At 42.7% G+C, this 21,572-nt stretch overlaps 2 protein-coding genes across 2 annotated transcripts in view; both read left to right on the top strand.

Annotated features, from left to right (window-relative positions):
• TMEM242 (transmembrane protein 242) overlaps positions 1-21,572 on the top strand; it is a 31,758-nt gene that overhangs the window by 5,702 nt on the left and 4,484 nt on the right. The window lies entirely within an intron of this gene.
• On the top strand, positions 13,121-21,283 carry LOC129475739 (L-lactate dehydrogenase A-like 6B). Its single transcript, XM_063632892.1, has one exon. It carries the CDS (start codon positions 15,494-15,496, stop codon positions 16,622-16,624), a length of 1,131 nt encoding a protein of 376 aa, XP_063488962.1. The 5' UTR covers positions 13,121-15,493; the 3' UTR covers positions 16,625-21,283.

The following is a 21,572-nucleotide window of genomic DNA, read 5'->3' as shown; positions in this document are numbered from 1 at the left end:
AAAACTTCAAATATAATTAAGTAATGACTAATTAATAGCTAATGTTCTATATAAATTGACATTAGGGTGGGTGCAGTGGGTTATGCCTGTAACCCCAGCACCTTGAGAGCCTGCGGCAGGCAAATCACTTGAGCTCTGAAGTCCAAGACCAGCCTGGGCAACGTAAAGAAGCCCTGTCTCTACAAAAAAAATTAGCTGGGTGTGGTGGCATGCGCCTATAGTCCCAGCTACTCGGAAGGCTGAGGGAGGAGGAGCACCTGAGCCTCACAGGCTGAGGCTGCAGTGAGCCAAGATCATTGCACTTCAGCCTTGGCAGTGGAGTGAGACCCTGTCTCGAAAACAAAATAGAATAAATAAATAAATTGACATTAGCTATTTGTTCAATAAAATTATTAATTTGGAACAACTTTCTATTGCTGTTTGACATATATATATAGTCTTTGTAAAAGAGTTAAAGCATTTTAAAATTAATTATTTAAATTATTAGTGTGTTATTTACACATTTTTGGAAAAAATCCTAAAATCTTGTGTGTGTGTGTTTATGTTTGTGTATATATGTAAAATTTATACTTCAAGCTGCAGAGCATTACATTAAGAATGACTGCCTCTTTTTTTTTAAACAACTGGTTGGAAGTTCTGTGGACCGGACCCTTCATGACTGGTGAGAATTGGCAGTAGTTTGAGATAGGTGGCAGCAGTAAAGTTGAAAACAGATTGTCGATATATTTTGAAGGTCAAGTCAGCAAAGATTTGTTGTTGATTGGATGTGGGGTGTGAGAAAGAGTCAAGTTGGATGTCATCACGACCTTTGGCTTGAGCAACAGAAGGATGGGTGGGGAGCAGCGTGAGAAAAGGAGGCATTGGGAGATAATGTCAGGAGCTCAATCTGTGACTTGTGAGGTTGACACATCTGTTTGATAGTGAGATGGAGAGCAAGTAAGCAGTTAGATATAGAAGTTGAGAGTTAGGGGAGAAGTACAAGGTGAAGATTTGAATTTGAGACTCATCAGTATATGGCTAGCATTTAAAGCTGTGAGACTAGATTAACTCACCAAGGCAGTGAAGGTTGAAAGAAAAGAGAAGAGGTCTGAGGAAGGAACTCCTGGGGACTCCTAATGTTAAGAGGTTGGGGAATGAGGGGAAAGTACCCTAATGAAGGGGGAAATCTCCTTGGCCTGGTGACTTAGACACCAGGTGAAGAAAACACTTTAAGGAGAAGTGACTGACTGTGTTGTATGCTGGTGATAAGTTACGTAAGATGAGGACTGATAATTCACCGGGTTTGGCAGTGTAACAGCCATTGGTGAAATGGAGTAAAGCCTGAGTGATTCAAAAGAGAATAGAGGAGAATCAGAGGCAGTGTATCTAGGTGAGTCTTGAGTTTTGCCACAAAGTGAAGGAAGGAAATGGGGTCATGGCTGGAAAAAAGAATGGGATCAAGAGATAAGTTTTTACTTGTTGTATTTTACATTGGGAGAATTAACAGCATGTATATGCTGATGGGAATGATTCAGCAGGGAGGAAGAAACTGGGGCAAGTTGGCAGGGTTGCAGGAACAACCTCATAGACATTATTGAGCTTTTCATATTTAGTTTAATCGTAAACAAACATCAACATTACTGTGCTTTCCACTCAGAATACACTGATAGACGGATGATGGTACTTTTCTCCTAGTCTAACCTTTGTTTTTAAAATTTATTTTTATTTTTGACTTTTTGGAGACAAGGTCTTCCTCTGTCACCCAGGATGGAGTGCAGTGGTGTGACCTCAGCTCACTGCAGCCTCCTGGGCTCAAGCAACCTTCCCACCTCAGCCTCCTGAGTAGCTGGGACCACAGGTGCATGCCACTATGCCTGGCTCATTTTTTTAATTTTTTTGTAGAGATGAGGTCTCGCTATGTTGCCCAGGCTGGTTGCGAACTCCTGGACTCAAGCGATCTTCTGCCTCAACCTCCCGAAGTGCTGGGATTAAAGGTGTGAGCCACTGCACCCAGCCCTCACCTTGATTTTTGAGTTAACTTTGCTGGCTAGTCATTGTTTATAATGCTAAATTAGAGATTGCTTGAAAAGACAGAAAACCTGTGACTGAAGATTTTTCATGATTTTTGCTGTTAACCTCAATTTTGCTTTCGACCAATATAAAATCTCTTCTTCCATTTTAGGCATTCTACAGACATTTTAGACATAGCGGATTATTTAATCTTCATAATAACTATCTAGCAGATCTATCCCCCATTTTATAAATGAGGAAATTGGGGCTCAAAGAGGTTAAATCACTTGCCCAAGATGGCATAGCTTGTGATTGGCAGTGTCAAGATTTAAACCCAGGTCTGAATCTTCAGATTATTAAGTAGTACTTAGTAATAAATTTATTAAGCTTCTAGTTTCTATAAAAATGACAATCTGCTAGCACTTTACATGAACTGTGTGGAACTGATATGTGATGTTAGTAATGTGGGTCACAAACTTAGTAAAATTTTAAGGTATTTGAAAATACGAATAGTCTCACTTAGAAGAGTCAATCCCAGTTTTCATAAACCAACAAAATTAGGTCATCTAAATTATACACTTGATAATTCAGTGTTTGTGGGCTAGAATAATCCAACTGTGCTAGAATAATCCAATTTTTTATTCATAATTATTATGGAATTTCATTTCACATAGAACACATACATTAAATATAAACATACATTTGTATTTCACACAGTGGTATATCATTTAATCAGAGGTTCCAAAGAAGGAGAGGTATTGGAAGCTATCTTATTACCAAACAAAGCAGATATGTTTGCCCAGCACTGAAGATGGGTAGAATATGAACTTCTTTGTTTTTTGGCATTGATACAAGGATTCCTGCCTAAATAAGATATTTTGGGGAGAAAAAATATTTTCTAGTTGGCACTACTGAATATAAGAATATGTGGAATCCTTTTATATTGCATCTTTATGTCATCCAGTGATAAGTAGGAAATATCTACTCAGCCTCTGCTGGGTACCTGGGATTGGGTTAGGTGCTGGGACCACAAAGAAAGACAGAGTTCCTGACATCTTTACGTCTAACTAAAAAGAGAGACTGCATATGCACTCTCTCTCTACATATAGATCATTAGGCATATCAGTTTGATCTCCATGTCTGAGAAGGCCCACAGAAAAATGAACCCACTGATACCTTTTCAAGGACACATCTTTTAAGGCGGTAGTGTTTACTAATTTGCTGGTTTGTTCATTCTGAATTCATCTGTGGGCCTCTCCTGAGCCATGTACTGTGCTAAGACAGGGCTACCCTGTAAAGTGGTAAACCTTGCCTGTTGACTTTCTAAGCAAATTCTTATGGTATGATCCTGCTCTGAGGCTTGCAGACAGCAGTGTGGTATATTCACCTCAGCATTTAGAGAGTTTTGATAATTATGAGGTTTCCCTGAGTCCAGTAAGAACTTCTGTCACTGTGTACTGTGTCATCTTTGTATGACCAAAAAAACAGTCTCAGTCAGAAAATATTGAACAGAAATGGTCCAAGTCTATGCACTCAATAAATAACTGAGATGATCGTTCTAGATAAATCAAAATCAACTCCAGTGTTGTAAGTAGCTAGCTTGAATTGTATTAAATCTCTGATAGAAACTCAGTTCCAGTACAAAAGGGTGCCATCTAATGGCTAACCTAGAGCAGCTTGATGAAAGTGCTTGTAGTTCCTATTTTAATTCACAGCTACATCTGCTGGCCTAAAAGGGAACATGTTTAAAATGCTTAAAGTGAAACTTCAGTTTCTTTAAGGTGTGTATTTTACACAGTGGTATATCATTTAATCAGAGGTTCTAAAGAGGGAGAGATAGGAGAAGATGTCTTGTTAGACCAAGGCAGGTCAGTTTGCCCAGCATTGACAGTGGGGAGAAATCAGTGCCAGTTCAGTATCTACCCTGCTCCCCTGCCCAGCCTGGCCAGCAAGCACGGCTTGACTGTTCAGTTTGTGTTCATCGATTACTTTCAAATATGGTATTTTATTATTTGATTATAATTAAGATAGTACTAATTTTATCACAATAACTTAATTGTGGAAAAAAAGATGAACATTTCCTTTGGGTTTGTAGTCTCCTAAATCAGCTGTGTACATGATCATGGGAATGCACGCTGGGACACTATGAGGCCAGGTGAGTGCATACTGGGACAGTATGATGAGGCCAGGTGAGTGCACGCTGGGGCAGTATGATGAGGCCAGGTGAGTGCATACTGGGACAGTATGATGAGGCCAGGTGAGTGCATACTGGGGCAGTATGATGAGGCCGGGTGAGTGCATGCTGGGGCAGTATGATGAGGCCAGGTGAGTGCATGCTGGGATAGTATGATGAGGCCAGGTGAGTGCATACTGGGACAGTATGATGAGGCCAGGTGAGTGCATACTGGGGCAGTATGATGAGGCCGGGTGAGTGCATGCTGGGGCAGTATGATGAGGCCGGGTGAGTGCATGCTGGGGCAGTATGATGAGGCCAGGTGAGTGCATGCTGGGGCAGTATGATGAGGCCAGGTGAGTGCATACTGGGGCAGTATGATGAGGCCGGGTGAGTGCATGCTGGGGCAGTATGATGAGGCCAGGTGAGTGCATACTGGGACAGTATGATGAGGCCAGGTGAGTGCATACTGGGACAGTATGATGAGGCCAGGTGAGTGCATGCTGGGGCAGTATGATGAGGCCAGGTGAGTGCACGCTGGGATGCTATGAGGCCAGGTGACTGCACGCTGGGACACTATGAGGCCAGGTGAGTGCACGCTGGGACACTATGAGGCCAGGTGAGTGCACGCTGGGGCAGTATGATGAGGCCGGGTGAGTGTATGCTGGGGCACTATGATGAGGCCGGGTGAGTGCACACTGGGGCAGTATGATGAGGCCGGGTGAGTGCACGCTGGGGCAGTATGATGAGGCCGGGTGAGTGCACGCTGGGACACTATGATGAGGCCGGGTGAGTGTACGCTGGGGCACTATGGTGAGGCCGGGTGAGTGCACGCTGAGGCAGTATGATAAGGCCAGGTGAGTGCACGCTGAGGCAGTATGATAAGGCCAGGTGAGTGCACGCTGAGGCAGTATGATAAGGCCGGGTGAGTGCACGCTGGGGCAGTATGATAAGGCCGGGTGAGTGCACGCTGGGGCAGTATGATAAGGCCGGGTGAGTGCACGCTGAGGCAGTATGATAAGGCCGGGTGAGTGCACGCTGAGGCAGTATGATGAGGCCGGGTGAGTGCACGCTGGGGCAGTATGATGAGGCCAGGTGAGTGCACGCTGGGGCAGTATGATGAGGCCGGGTGAGTGCACTCTGGGACGCTATGATTCAGTTGTTTTATCAGGACAGATAGTTTAAGTTTGGAGAATAGTTGAGGTAAATGCTCTAAGGAACTCTTGTACTAAGTGGTAATTTCCTAACTATCAAAGAAGAAAAAGAAACCTTGCTGTTTACATAGTTATTTACATGTAACTCAAGAGCAGTGACTTTTAAACTTTTTTACCTTTTATTATTTATAGTAGGTGTTGATACTTGAAGGATTCTGAAGAGGTTTAGGTTATTTATAGCTAGACTACCTTGACTTTTTTCCTCCCCTTAGAAGGAGAAACATTAAATATCTAAATAATTCCTAGTTGGTATGATTAGAACTTTATCAAGGGAGTATGCGCTATGTCTGTGGACCTGTGCTCTATGTTTGTGGGGAGGTGGTTATCTCAAAGGACTAGCAGAATTACCATTGCTAACCTTTACTGGGGCTTCTAGAGAATGCATTCATGATGCCTAGTACAGTAGGAATTTACAGATAATTTATAGCTGTTGTCCTCACAGGAGCTGAAACCTCCATTGTAATAAAAATCATCAGTGAAAATGTTCTTAGTTATTGTGAAATACTTTAAATTGTCCAGTTATTTAAATTTTAAAATTAATGTATAAATGAAGGGAGTTTTTGATTTGTTTTTTACCCCTTTACCATGGGATAAGAAGTATTTGTTAGCTGGGCGGTGGCTTATGCCTGCAATCTCAGTACTTTGGGAGGCTGAGGCAGGAGGATTGCTTGAGTCTAGGAGTTTGAGACCAACCTAGGCAACATAGCGAGACCTTGTTTTTACAAAAAAATTTAAAAAATTAGCCGGGCATGGTGGCACGTGCCCGTAGTCCCAGCTACACAGGAGGCTGAGGTGTGGGAGGAGCACTTGAACCTGACTGGGAGGTTGAGAGTGTAGCAAGCCAAGATCACACCACTGCACTCCAGCCTGGGTGACAGAGACCCCGTTTAAACACAAACAGAAACAGTATTTATCTTCACGTATATATTGAGGACCTTTTTATTCAAAAAAGAAAAAAAAGACAGCATATGTACTCGTTAAAAAAATCAATGTAGAAAAGTACAAAAAAGCAAAAATCACCAGAAATCCTACTAAGTTGTAATCATAATTACAGTAGAAGCATCTTTTTGGACCATCTTGTGTAGGCATATTCATAAAATTGCATAGAAATGCTGTTTTACTGCCTGCTACTCTGGAATCTTTTTTCACTAAACAGTCACAGGAACATCTTTGCACAGCAGAGTATATAAATCTCCATCACTTTTAATCACTATATGGAACCCTATTGTATATTATAATCTATTTAATCAGTCTTCTGCCAATGGCATTTAGATTGTAATTTTTCACTATTAAATACCATAGGAAACCTGTAGGCATACATCTCATTGCACAAAAGATGTTATTGTTTGTTGAGTCAAAGTGGATTTTTTAAATGTTTTTGATGTTTGTTGCTAACCAGCCCTCCAGAAAAGTTTATACAAAATGCATAAAAGTTTCCTGGCATCCTTGCCCTGTGTGGCTTCTATTACTCTGAAATTTTTGCCAATCTGATTGATAGAAAATAATCCACCCCCACCCCAACTCTCTTCCTGTATCTCTGCTGAGTCCCTGCTGCTAGAAAGGCTTTTATGGAAGTGATTTGTGATTGGAGTCTTGCACAGCTTTCCAGGACCCGTCTTGCCTCCTCTTCTGCTGATAGATGTTGCTGCTTTTTCAAGAGCCCAGACCTCCTTTTCTTTAAAAAACAAAAAGTAAAACATGTAAATAAAACGTATATTTTAAATATGTCTCTATAAGTGGACATTATACTTTCCTATTATAAGAGAGAATCTTTAAGGGAAGTAATATTGTATCTTTCCTCTAGGACAGTATTGGATGTACTCTAATAATATTTATTTTCTCCAGTTCTTTTTTGTAGCTGCTCCTAGGTATAATTTTTATGATAATATTTAGGCTCACTTCTTAGTAACCTTATGACCAACTGGAGGGCCTTAGCTAGTAATTACAATCAAATTTCTTTTGGCTCCTTGCTAATTTAAGTTTCACTGGTAGTTTGACGTTTCTCTTATCAGTACGTTTATTCCTGCATTATTTTTACCTATTCATCTCAAATGAAGCAGCATTGTAGAGTGACTGCTAGAACCCCATATGTAAATAGTAAAACTGTGAAAAAGCTTAGAAACGTTTAACTTTGATGATCTCTAAGGAGGGAAATAGACTTTAAGGGCTATGTACTTTCATTGGCTTAGATCAAACATTAAAAACGAACCTGAGTCTCCTGGCCAATTGTTTAATGGCAGCCACTTCTGAGGGATCTGCAGGGGAAGTCTGAGAAGCGGCTGAAACATTTCCCTCTGCCTCCTTGCCTCATCTAACTTCAGTGCTTCCAGAGATCTCTACCAGCTTCTGCCCCCAGGAAGCAAGCCTCAATTTCTTATTCTGATTACCATACGTCAGCGTATTCGGCCTCGTTTCCACTTCTTCATAGTGCTCACTAGAACTCCCAGAACAGTCATCACGATCCTGCAGAGGTAGTTCCATCTGTCACACTCTTGGGCCTTCAAACAGCTTGAAGACTGGGGAATATTTTCCCGGAATCGTTTTTAAATGAATTGGAAGTAGCACTGCACATCAGTGAATAAGTTCAAGTCAGAGGTGACAAGAACATCTCTATAACTCTTCTTCCCCATTCCATTGCAGCTCTAATAGGTTTAACATCGTAGTGGCGAGAGGCACTTGATGTATATGTGAACATGCAGTTTGGTGACAGAGAACCCGAATCACAGGGACTTGCTCAGTTTAAGATGGGAGATAATGACCAATGTACTTTTTTAAAAAGCCAAGCAGGGGAATCAGCTGTTTTGGCATATCTCCAAAATACCTCTTTCAAACCCACCCGTTTCCTTGTATAAGTAAAATAGGGCCCCAAGCATTTTATCAAGTGGGAATGTGCGACAAGGACTAGGACAGATCAGCTCTGCCATAAAAGCTTTTTTGTTCTGAGGCTTGACACAGATCAGGCTTCACCACCTCGATAATGTTCCCAGCCGTATCCCACAGGGGGAAGGCAGCCTTGATTTCACTTGGGTTTTCTTTTTCTTTGTCCTTAATTCTCTTAATCCTTAGACTGAGCCTAGAAAATTGGGCACACATGAGCAGATCTCTCTAAATAAAGCATTGTGGACTGGAGACCTGATAGCATTTGCTTCCCCCTCAAGCTCTGTTTTAAAAGTTACTTATGATTGATTAGTCACTTACAAATATCTAAAACTGTGGGACAGTATTACACTAATATATAGTTGATATGTACAGTTCGTAAGTATTCACTTACTAGTATATCAGAAAATGATATTCTCTCAAATGGATTTTTCTACCTGAAATGTTTCTAACAATTTTAAGAAGAAATCATTTTCTAATGTGCTGTATATTTTTCCACTATGTAAATTGTGCTGAACATAACTTATTTAACTTTTTCTTGGTAACTCAGATCTATCATTTATTGTTTGCTTCTTATACTGACAGATTCTAGGCTTTTATAGTTCTTCCTTTATTCTTTTTATGAGTTTTCTCGATTCCAGTTTGGCTGTTGTAACTTCCGACTGTCCCATTTACTTGTGAAATAGTGCTGCTTTATTTCACCCAGTTATGCTTAAGGTTCCTTTTTCCCCCCCGTCTCTTCTCCTTCACAGGTTCCAGCCACTCTGATGCCTTCGTTTACACCCTGAGCTCTAGGCTCATGGGCCCACTTGACTGGACACAGGTGCTTGGATGTCCTGCAGGCATCCCGTGTGTCCCTCAGTGAACTGTCATTTGTCCCCAACTACAACCTACTCCTGAGTCATTCTCCCCGTGAATAGCAGCATCACCCACAAAGCTGCCCAGACAGAAAAGCCAGGTGGTCATTCCTGACCACACTCTTTCTCACCCCTGCATCTAATCAGTCACCACATCTTGCTTTTCCCCGACCCCCACAGCCACTATAGTTGATGGCACCTTCTTGCTCCGAGATGATTCAGACGGCTGTCTCTGTTCTCCCTGCCTCCCGCCTTGCCTCTCTGCAGCCCTTTCTCTGCCCTTCTGCCAGAGCGCTCTGGCCTTCACCTTCTCTGGACTTACCACGCACACTGCCTTTCTTCCTGTTGCCAGAGATAAAAGGTCCATGCTGCTGCCAGAGGCCCACCCCTGCCTTTTGGGCATTAGATCCTGCCCCTCGTCATCTACAAGGGACCTTGCTCCCATCATTATCCTCAGCCTTAGCTGATTGTGACGTGTTCCTTCTCTGCTGTGGTGTGTACAGACATGCTCTAGTTTCTCCCACCTCTAGAAGTTCTCTCTAGATATTCCTTAGCCTCCTCCAGCTACCAGCCCATTTGTCTGCTCCCCTTTACACAAAAAGCTTCCCGAAAGAGTTGTCTGTGGTCACTGCCTCCACTTCCTCCCCTTCCTGCTGTCAGTCCAGCTCCTTGCCCCAGCGCTGCACTTGAACTGCTATTAAGGTTGCCAGTGCCCTCCTTGTTGCCAGATCTTACTTGCCCTCCCAGCAATGTTTGGCACAATGGAGCCCCCCCTCCCTCGTGAAACACTGTGGCTTCTGAGCTACCTTCGACCTCACTGGCCATTTTGCCTGTCTCTTGTGCCAGCCCCTCCCCTGGCCAGCCTCTCAACATCAGTGTCCAGTAGCTCCTACTTAAACTCTTCTGTCCTCCATCTGTCCTCAGCCCCTTGGCCCTTTCGTCCAGTCCCTGCCACTTTAAAACAAACAGTACCATCTGATGCCATCCAGATATGTAGCCCCAGCCCTGACCTCAGCTTCGTATTGTGTGCCCTCACTAGTATGTCTCATAGGCGTGTCACATGACCCATGTCCCAACTAGAGCACTTGATTTCCTCACTTTATTCCCAACTTGCTCCTCCCTTGGTCTTCCCCATTTCGTAAATGCCACCATCATCCCATCCTTCCACTTCAAACCAAAAACCCCGGTGAGAATCCTCTTAGATTCTCTCATTTCCCTTGGTTCCCTTCATCTGATGCGCACAAGTCCTGCTTGTCAGCTCTGCCGCTGAATACAGCCTGCCTCCTTCATCTCTCCACATCCATTCCTCTGTTGCCTAGTGTTTTAAGAGTTTCCTGTCCAGTTTCCCGGCCTCTTCCTTATTCCTTGTAGAATTTTTTCTCCACACAGCAGTCAGAGATATTTTAAAAATGTGAGTCAGATCATGCTACTTCCTTATTTAAAACCCTTCAGTGGCTTCCTGTTGAAGAAGGTTTACATGATGTAGCCCCACCAACCTCACTGACCTCGTCTTGAGCCACCACAATTGCCCACCTCATCTGTCCCCACTGCACTGCAGCCCTGCCAGCCTTCTTATTCCTTCAACACACAGGGCTGTTCCTGCCTAGGGCCTTTATTCTAGCTTTGCCCAGGAAACTCCTTCCCAGGTCCTTGCATCGCTGGCTGTTTGCTGCTATCCAGGGTTTCAACTCAAATTTAATTTACCTCCTCAGAGCAGCTTCTCCAGATGTCTTCATTCCCACCACCCAGTTACCCTCTGAAATTATCCTATTTTCTTTTATTTGTAACGCTTATTCCAAAACGAGATGATATTGACCATTGTCTTGTTTTATCAGTCTTCACAAAAAGAATGTAAATTCTGAGGGTAGAGACCTCCTTTATCTTGGTCATTGTTATATCCGTGCACCTGTAACAGTGCCTAATGCATTGTAGGTGTTTAGTAAGTCTTTATTGAATGCAATCTGATCACATCACTTCTACCATTTCATTTCAGTGGCACACTCTCTCTCTTTTTTTTTTTTTTTTTTTTGACAGAGTCTCACTCTGTCACCCAGGCTGGAGTTCAGTGGCACAATCTTGGCTCACTGAAACCTCTGCCTCTTGGGTTCAAGCAATTTTCCTGCCTCAGCCTCCCAAGTAGCTGGACTACAGGCATGCACCACCATGCCTGACTGATTTTTGTATTTTTTGTAGAGACGGGGTTTCACCATGTTGACCAGGCTGGTCTGGAATGCCTGATCTCAAGTGATCCACCTGCCTCGGCCTCCTGAAGTGCTTGGATCACAGGTGCGAGTCAGCGCACCCAGGCTAATGAATTTTAATTTCTTTGCTTTCCATGTTTTATGCCACATTATAAGTTTTCCTTTTTAATGATTAACACAAGTGGCTCTTTTACATTGCATCAAAAATTATGTATAAGATCCTGCTTTCAAAGAACAAAAATGTGATTGGGGTTATTTATTAGAAGAGCTTGCCAATTCATTTCATATTTAAATACCATAAACAGGAAGTTGATCCCAGCGTTGCTCTTTGAATTGACTTTTTGCCTTTATTCTATTCTTTGTGGCCCTCTGTTTGTCTTTCCTCCAGTTTTCCCAGTGTTGCTGACAAAGTAAAATATTTTCATGTGCTGGGATTTGCAGAGACCCCACCCCACCCCCATGAGAATTACTGAGCAATAGCATTAGAGCCCACTAATTTATTTTAAAACTACAATTTGCATTCTATGGTTTTTCAAATCACAAAGAAGACTTTCAAAATAATTGTGTTTATATAATGTTCCCCTTGCATGCTGGTGAGTTTATGGCCTATTTCAGATCAGCTTATAATAATTAACACTGCTTTCATTGTATCCCCTTCTCCCCCTTAAACCAAGGGTTCTGTGTGCTGATTATTTTTTTAAAGCTTTCCAAAGAACAGAACATTTTAAATAGCTTTAAAGGATAAAAATAGTCTCTCTGCCACTGCATATTTGTTTTACTGCATTTCTAACACTGTAATAGATTTTTGTTTTTGTTTTGTTTTTTAATGTTTTAACTTGGTAAAGGTGGGTATTGGCTTTGAAAATAGCCACAAAATCTTTTAGCTTATCCAAAGCTTTACTTGAAATATATGCATCAACTTTCTGAAGATGCCCTAGTGGGTGCCACCTACCCATTTTACTTACCCTCACTTTCAGAACTCTCTCTAGGTCGGGTCTGTAGCCCCGCCTTTCTGTCTGTCTCAACTTTTAGCCCACTCCCCAGCCTTACTCACTCAGCTCCACAGTTACTCATTCTTTTCTACTATATTTACCAAATCCCTATTCATGGGCCCAGCTCTGTTCTAGAGGACAGGGATATGCTGGTAAATAAAAGGTGATCCTTCTTGCAGTGGCACATTCATAAGTATTTTACATTTAATTGTGTGTGATAAATCCTCTAATGGAGAGAGGTACAAAGTACAGTGGTGACATAGGCTTTTAGAAAGCCAGTTCTGCTTAAGGGATTGGCCAAGAAGATTGGTGAGAGAATGGAATATCAGAACTGGACTCCCAGAGAGGAAAAGGAGGATTTGAGAGCTGGGTGTGAGTCCAGGTGAAAGGAATAGTGACTTAGTGGCAGCCATTCTTGGCCCAGGGACTTGCTGGTTGTTTTCATTTCCTGCTTCCTCCCTCCTAAGTGGTACAACCGAAAGTACTGAGGTGTAATCCTGCCATTAGCTATAATACTGTACTGCGTTTTGAATAGATAATTTGAGTCAGGTTTTAAATTCAGAAGGAACAATGAGCCACCTAAGATAGGAAGTCACTAGGGAACTGTCTAGCTATACTTGGCTTTCCACATCTTTGAGTAGACCTAAATCTGCTCTGGAGGTCACATACATCTCTTCGTCTTTGTTAGTGCTTTCCTTTTTTATCTCAAGACTTATTGTAAATAGAAAAGCTGCTTTGTTTGGTAGTTTTTATTTTGAACAGTTTTCTCCCCCCCTCAAGATTGATTTAGTTGTGGCTAAGGGGAAAAACTGAAGAGGCAGCTATTATAGAGATTGTATTTCTGAAGAGGTTCAAACTCTAGAAAGAAAATAACTATAGAAAGTAGCCATCCAGCGAAGAGTCTTTATGTCCTTGAATTTCATGTTCAAGAACACTTATCTTGGAAAATGACCTGACTGGTGAAAGGAATCATTATAAGTGGATGGTGGGAACAGGCACCAGGTTAAAACATTTCAAGTTATGACTGAGATAAAAGAAATGACAGCTATCAAAAATTATTGCTTTTAAAGGATTCCTCTAAAACATTGGCCACCATTAAATAAAGATGACCCTTTTAAAACTGCAGTTTTTAATTCGACAAATGTTAACCAAAAATCTGACCACCAGTGCTAAGAGGATTCATGTACCTAGTGCCCTTACCATTTGGTTTGTGGCTCTGTCATCTGAACGGGGTATCTGATCCCTGCCGATAGGGAAAACACGACCAGGAGGTCACCCTGAAACAGGATGTCAGGAACTCAGCTGATGGCACACCTTTCCCACCCTCACCAACTCCTTTGCTTATTGTTCCTCTCCTCCTGGACTGCCTTTTTTCTTCTTTTGTTGAGACGGAGTCTCGCTTTATCGCCCAGGCTGGAGTGCAGTGTCATGAACTTGGCTCACTGCAACCTCCGCCTCCAGGGTTCAAGCAGTTCTCATGCCTCTGCCTCCCGAGTAGCTGGGACCATAGGCACACACCACCACGCCCGGCTAATTTTTGTTTTTAGTAGAAATGGGGTTTCACTGTGTTGGCCAGGCTGGTCTCGAACTTCTGACCTCAAGTGATCCACAAACCTCAGCCTCCAAAGTGCTGGGATTACAGGTGTGAGCCACTGCGTCCGGCCCTGGACTGCCTTTCAATGGCACAAATAAGAATAGCTTTTTGGCCAGGCACGTGGGCTTATGCCTGTAATCCCAACACTTTGGGAGGCCGAGATGGGCAGATCACCTGAGGTCAGGAGTTAGAGACCAGCCTGACCAATATGGTGAAACCCCGTCTCTACTAAAAATACAAAAATTAGCCAGATGTGGTGGCAGGTGCCTGTAATCCCAGCTACTCGGGAGGCTGAGACAGGAGAATGGTTTGAACCTGGGAGGTGGAGGTTGCAGTGAGCTGAGACCATACCATTGCACCTGGGCAACAGAGCAAGACTCCATCTCAAAAAAAAAAAAGTAATAGCTTTTCAAGTCCAAATATAAAGTATTCATTTTGTCAGCATTCAATATTCTAAAATGGAAATCTTTTTTTTGCTGATCATGAGGAGCTACATGTACCAAGGGGTCCCATTCCAGAAGAGCACACTGCTTTTAAATAAAACAAGAGGGAGAGCTTTTGAGGAACCATTACACGGTCAGAATGCTGTTTATAAGTGAGGAGAAAGTGCCATCATTTTTATCGGAGCTTTTGTAATTTACTGGGCTTATGAGGGTATGCATTTCATCAGATGTGAAGTTGACACCTCCTCAGAAATTTTAAGGGAATTTAGTTCTTAAGATTGCCCAGAGAAATGCTGAAGAAGTAAGGCATACTGATGCCACGTTGTACTAGATCATTTATTTCACTACTTTGGTCAATAATCTGATTTATGCATTGGTTGAAATTTGCCATTTTAAGGACATGTAAGAGATATCCCCATTTTAATTGAGGGCTACATTGCCAGCTTTCTACCTGAGAAGTCGTTTTTCTTCGGGACGCACAATCAAAGGCTTTCCTCCGGGAATGAGAAAGGAATAGCATTCTCGCCTGGTGAGTTTTTAGTGATCGAATGACTCCCAGCCGGCCCCTACCCTGCTCAAGCTCCTGCTGACTGTCCCAGTGTGGGTCCTGGCCAGAACTGGCACCAAGGCAGTGGGATCCTTTATAAATAGGATCCCAGGGCCATACACCAGATAGCAGGAGCCCACTTCTGGGACACTGGGAGATGGTGCAGGCAGCCACCCGTATGTAAAGCACAGCGCCCTATCCTTCCTGGCAGGGTCACGGTTCAGAAGATGTAACCTGATTTTCATCTGTAGTTAACAGAAGCATTTTTCCTTGGCATTCATACTAAAAATAGAAAACTAGTAATTCCAGGGATCTGGGTTAACCTCTTAAGCATGTCAACTATCCATGAGAATACTCTTTGTAAAACTAACTCCAGAAATCACTTGCTAGAGAAGTAGCCCTTCACTGCCTTAGTCTGAGCACCAACGGAAAGTACATGTTGAAGGCGCTGGCGAGGCCCGTGCAGCCGCAGTAGAGGGCCAGGAGGCGTGTCGTGCGCACCCGCCACAGAGGGCTGAAGGTGCTGCTAATGGCTCTCTTGGCGTTGCGACGTCGTGGTCAGCAGTTTTTTCCCATTCTCTCCCTCCATTTCTTGAGTGAGTAGCCATGAGTTGGACTGTGCCTGTTGTGCGGGCCAGCCAGAGAGTGAGCTCGGCAGGAGCGAATTTCCTGTGCCTGGGGATGGCCCTGTGTCCCAGTCAGGCAGCGCGCATGCCGCTCAAGGGCGCCTGGCTCTTCACCCCCGTGAGCAAGATGACGACTGTGAAGAGTGAGCTTGTTGAGCGCTTCACTTCCGAGGAGCCCGTTCATCACAGTAAGGTCTCCATCATAGGAACTGGATCGGTGGGCATGGCCTGCGCTACCAGCATCTTATTAAAAGGCTTAAGTGATGAACTTGCCCTTGTGGATCTTGATGAAGGCAAACTGAAGGGTGAGACAGTGGATCTTCAACATTTCGGCCCTTTCATGAAAATGCCAAATATTGTTTGTAGCAAAGATTACCTTGTCACAGCAAACTCCAGCCTAGTGATTATCACAGCAGGTGCACTCCAAGAAAAGGGAGAAACGCGCCTTAATTTAGTCCAGCAAAATGTGGCCATCTTCAAGTTAATGATTTCCAGTATTGTCCAGTACAGCCCCCTCTGCAAACTGATTATTGTTTCCAATCCAGTGGATATCTTAACTTATGTAGCCTGGAAGTTGAGTGCATTTTCCAAAAACCGTGTTATTGGAAGCAGCTGTAATCTGGATACTGCTCGTTTTCATTTCTTGATTGGACAAAAGCTTGGTATCCACTCTGAAAGCTGCCACGGATGGATCCTCGGAGAGCATGGAGACTCAAGTGTTCCTGTGTGGAGTGGAGTGAACATAGCTGGTTTCCCTTTGAAGGATCTGAACTCTTATACAGGAACTGATAAAGATCCTGAGCAATGGAAAAATGTCCACAAAGAAGTGATTGCTAGTGCCTATGAGATTATTAAAATGAAAGGTTATACTTCATGGGCCATTGGCCTATCTGTAGCTGATTTAACAGAAAGTATTTTGAAGAATCTTAGGAGAACACATCCAGTTTCCACCATCATTAGAGGTCTCTGTGGAATAGATGAAGAAGTATTCCTCAATATTCCTTGTGTCCTGGGAGAGGATGGTATTACCAACCTTATAAAGATAAAGCTGCCCCCTGAAGAGGAGGCCCACCTGAAAGAGAGTGCAAAAACACTTTGGGAAATTCAGTAGGAGCTTCAGTAGAAGCTTTAAAGTTGTCTAAAACTACCATTCTGAAATTACTGAAGGTATCATAGATACAGGATTATATATCAAAATTTTGAATAAACTTAAATTCCTAAAATATGGGAACAGGAAAGTACGTAAAGTGACTTACCTATTTATTTAGTCCTCCAGTTCTTTTATTTAGAATCCAGGTGCTGGATGATACTTATTTACAATTCCTAAAGAAAGTGTTTTTGGTACCCTGATGTAGCAGCACTTGCCTTGTTATATATGTAGTTGGCATTTGGTTCCCAAAAAGTAGGATGTAGTATTTATTGTGTTCTAGATATTCTGATTATTTTCATTAGATACATGCTTTCTTCTTGCTGGCTTACACCTATGTTCATTTATGTGCTGTAAAAAAGTTGTAACTTCCTCTACAATGTAAAAATAAAAGTATATACATACAGGTATTTTTTATAAGTACCCATCTTGAAACCGCCTTCATTTCCTCTGGGACGGCCTTTCAGCTGGGTCGTTAAAAAGACATGAAGTGGGGACTGCAGCTGCACGTTGGGCGTGTGTGTACACGCGCACACGTGTATGTGCGCACACCAGTGAAGCAGGATCATTTGGTTAAGATATGAAAATAGTGATCTGATGGTAGCTGTTATAAAATGTTTAACGCAGTAATTCAGAAAGCTTTTAGAAAGAGGCTTGACAGTCAGAGGTGGTATAGTTACTGTTGTTTGTTTGGCCGGGAAAGGAAACTTCCCTAAATTTGCAGTTACCAAAAATAAAGCCTGACTGAGTGAAAATCATTTTAGAATCACTCCTGAGAACCTGACCTGTTTAGCACATTAAATCAAGAAGCATGTTAGAAATTGTTCTTACTGAGCTGGCTCTTAGCTTCAGAGTGGCCCTGGCTCTAAGAGGCTCCTGGGTTATTCCTGCTCTTCAGTTTATTTCATGTTTACAGAAAGTTTTTGCTTTTGAATTTGTGCCTTATTGTGAATTACTATCATAAAAATTGGCCATTTTGATGCATACTTCAGGGATTGTATTTCTCAGAAAGTTACATGTTTGCTGTGTACTTCTAAATCAATTGACTTTACTACAGATTCTGGACTTTATGCGTGTGATACAGTGAAAGTTGGGGAGAAAGTAAAAATGTTTGTCTGACATTTACCTGAATGATAGGATTAGTAGCTTAGAAAATGGAAAGCTAAGATGTAAAAATTCACATTCGCTTTCCTAATGCAGTTGAATATTTAATAATATGGTATGTTCAAATACATTTCATCTCAGGATCCATGTGGAAAGCAACAAAACTAGTCAAAAGTGAAAATATCAGAATCTGCCCTCTAAACCAGGCCAGTCCTGCTTAGCTGAATTTTATCAAGCATGACGGTGATCTCCAAAACACTGACCCTTTTCTACCCTGACCAGAACTCCCATACTGCTTTATTGAAAACATCTAAAAATGTTGATTTCTCAGGAAGCAGTGTCACATAATGGGACTCACTGATGTGCTGGGCTCCTTGAAAGTGGGAAGAGTGGTGTTTCAGCTCTAGGTGGTTTTAGGAGCTTTTGAGAGCTCAGCTGCGGAATTTGAGAGCTTGTAATTCCAACAACTGCCTATTTATTGGAATTGATGCTTAAGGACTTTCTAAAATTAATTAAATTGGGGACATAACCTGAGGCTTTTAAGTAATTTTTCGGCACACTGTATATTAGGCCAAATGTTTTCAAGTGATTTTCCCCTACCAAGACATGCATGGTAAATGTGCAGCAGTGTCCCCTGTGCATATTCAGGCAGGATACAGAGTAAGCACATAGGCTGTGCAGTCAGATCTGCTCTTACCAGCCATGGCACTGAGCACATTGTTTAGTTTATCTGAGCTTCCATCACCATATCTTTGAAGGAGGGATGATATTTGCCTCACTTTGTTGTTGGGAGGGTTAAATGAGAAATATGGCTGGCATCCGGTAAGGACTCTCTTAAGTGGCATCAGTGGTTGGCCTCACTCCTGGCCTACTGGCTATATGGCCTATTGAAATGTGAATGAGAATAACATTATTAGAGGCATAATCCTGAATCTGTTTTAATGTCTAAAAAGGCCATTGTATCTACAGAACATCCATATTTGTGACAAATTACTTGTAATACATTTTCCATTTGTCTTGACACTCCATTTGAGCACTACTACCTCAGACGGTGGTACTTTCTGTGACTATTACAATGCAGCACTGTTGGACACAAAGCACTGGGACGAAGAAATGAGGATGGTGGGCCCATGGCACTGGGGAGTAATACTCATGTCTTAGACAGATGAGGATGGTGGGCACATGGCACTGGGGAGTACCATTCGTGTCTTGGTTTTGTTTGGTTTTGGTTTCTTTTGAGATGGAGTCTCACTCTGTGGCCCAGGCTGGAGTGCAGTGGCATGCTTTTGGCTCACTGCAACCTCCGCTTCCTGGGTTCAAGCAATTCTCCTGCCCCAGCTTCCTGAGTAGCTGGGGCTACAGGCATGCGCCACCATGCCTGGCTAATTTTTGTATTTTTAGTAGAGACGGGATTTTACCACGTTGGCCAGGTCTCGAATTCCTGGCCTCAAGTGAGCCAACTGTTTAGGCCTCCCAAAGTGTTGGGATTACAGGTGTGAGCCACCACACTCCACTCATGTCTTAGTTTTTATGGAAAGCACCCCCTGGAGGTGTGCAGGGCACAGCAGCACTGCTTGGAAGGGTAACCCTGTTATCCATAGTATAGGAAAATTTTCCCTGGTCAGAGGAAAGGAGAGAGAACTACAGTTTGGAAAATGCTTGGGAGTAAAACGGAGTTGCTGGATGGGTACTCTAGTTCCCAGCATACCCCCTCACCAGACTTTTGGGGTACAGGGCAGACAGACAGTTCTATGGCAGTAGCTGTGATTATCAAGGAATTCAGTACATTTACTTTATAACCAAATTTGCTTAAATGCACTCAACCGCTAAATCTTTTTTCAAGCACATCTTTAAACAGGGAAATGTTCTGTTGGCTTCATGTATAGAGAATCATTGGTGAAACCAATACCTTTTCTGAACTGCATATCAGAAATTGATATAGGTGGAAACGATGTGAAGGTTTTCATTTACTGTCCATGTAATATGAACAGTATGAGCTGAAAAGCCTTCTGTGGAGCCCATTCTCTAAAGCCACTTGAGGTCCTGTTTATATCTTAAATGTCTGAATTTCCATTTCCACAGCTGTAAACTTAGAGAACAGGGATAGATGGTACCCTTTACCCATCTCTGTTCCTTTCCCTCATCTCAGGCCTGTCTATTCCTAGTTAGTTACTTTTCAGATATGAGTGCTTCTAGTGATTCAGTTACCATGACCCTGGGCACAAGTAAATAATTTAATATTTGAGAAATTAGAGGAAAGAAAGCAATCAGGCCAAGAGGAGGAAATGGAAACGTAACCCTGCCGAAGGACAGCAGGACCGCCCCTTGCTCTCCTCCCCTGGCCTCACCTGCATTTCCCAGCCTCTCCCTTCTCAGCAGCTGACCACATTCCAGACCACTGGAAGGGAGACTGGTGAATGATTCTGTTCATGTCTTGGCTATCTGACATCCCATTTGAAAACCGTCATCTGGCTTAGTTGTAAAAGATGTTCAACCGGAAGAGTGAAGAGAAAACCAGGCAGCACATTGCCAACCCTGGCCAGAGAGATGTCTGTTTTTCAACTACAAAAGTCTACGCAAAGTTCCTCAGTGGGGGCGATATTAATGTTTTGGACAAAGCAACTAATTATTTATGGAAGAGGGAGTGGGGAGGGAGACATCCATGAGCTGTGTGTCTTCAAGATTAGTGTCTGGGTCTAGAACACTGAGATGGCTGGCACAGATACAGACAATATATAATACAGAAGGAAGACCTTACGTATCTTCCAGTGACAGAATATGTAAACTAAAATGATATATAGCTATAAAGTAATGTACTTAACAGACATTCCATAATATTTATATCCATGTGAGCTTTGTTCTCGGAATATAGCACACATATGTCGATAATACAGCAATGATAATAGCTAATGTATATTGAGCACTTTCCATGTGTTGGACGCTGTGCTTTATATGCGTCATCTCACTTAATCCTTAATCCTCACAACTCTTTAAGCAGGTAATTACTGTCTCCATTCTACATACGTGGAAACTATGGCTTAATAGAGTAAGCAGCTTTCCCAAATGCTGGAGCTAGGATTTGAACAGAGTCTATGCTGCTGACAGCAGTGCTACAGTTTGCAGCAGTGCTACGATTTGCAGCAGTGCTACAGTTTGCAGCAGTGCTAGGAGTAAATGCCTAGGATTTACAAGTCCCAAACCCCTAAATCTGGAAACAAGGTAAAGATTCAGCCTCAAATTGAAATAAAGCATCGACATTAAAGAAATATTAGCTGATTCTCAAAATAACCACTCTAAGAAATGACTTGCATATTGCAAATGAGTCCAGCATACTTCACAAACCTGATCAAGGCAATCTCTATCCTTAGGAAAATATGACTGGCAGATGGCTGATGAGAAAAAATTGGAAGGCAGTGCTGTGGTGCTGAAATATCTTTGTAGGAGGACCGTATAGATTAACCAGGATGAATCAGAGAGTGTGTTACTAGTACTGTCCAATGTAAAGATCACCTAACTTCCGTAAGTTAGTGTTCCCACCTTATGGGGTTGTACACCTTAGGTGGACCCAGGTGCTCCAGGTAAACTGTAATACTGTGTGACACTGCAAATTAAGATCTCTTAGGCTGGGCGCGGTGGTGCACGCCTGTGATCTCAGCACTTTGGGAGACCGAGGTGGGAGGATTGCTTGAGTTCAGGAGTTTGAGACCAGCCTGGGCAACATAGCAAGATCCCATCTCTACCCAAAATGCAGAAGTTAGCACATGCCTGTAGTCCCAGCTACTTGGGGGTGCTGAGGTGGGATGATCAC

Source organism: Symphalangus syndactylus, chromosome 2 (assembly GCF_028878055.3).
Source record: "Symphalangus syndactylus isolate Jambi chromosome 2, NHGRI_mSymSyn1-v2.1_pri, whole genome shotgun sequence".
Classification (NCBI taxonomy): Eukaryota; Metazoa; Chordata; class Mammalia; order Primates; family Hylobatidae; genus Symphalangus; species Symphalangus syndactylus.
The sequence above is the reverse complement of the archived record's forward strand: the minus strand, read 5'-3'. Positions and strand labels throughout refer to the sequence as shown.

What these genes read in the sequence shown, in the direction of transcription:
- LOC129475739 (XM_063632892.1), top strand. Translation starts at nt 15,494, where the DNA reads ATGAGTTGGACTGTGCCTGTTGTGCGGGCCAGCCAGAGAGTGAGCTCG.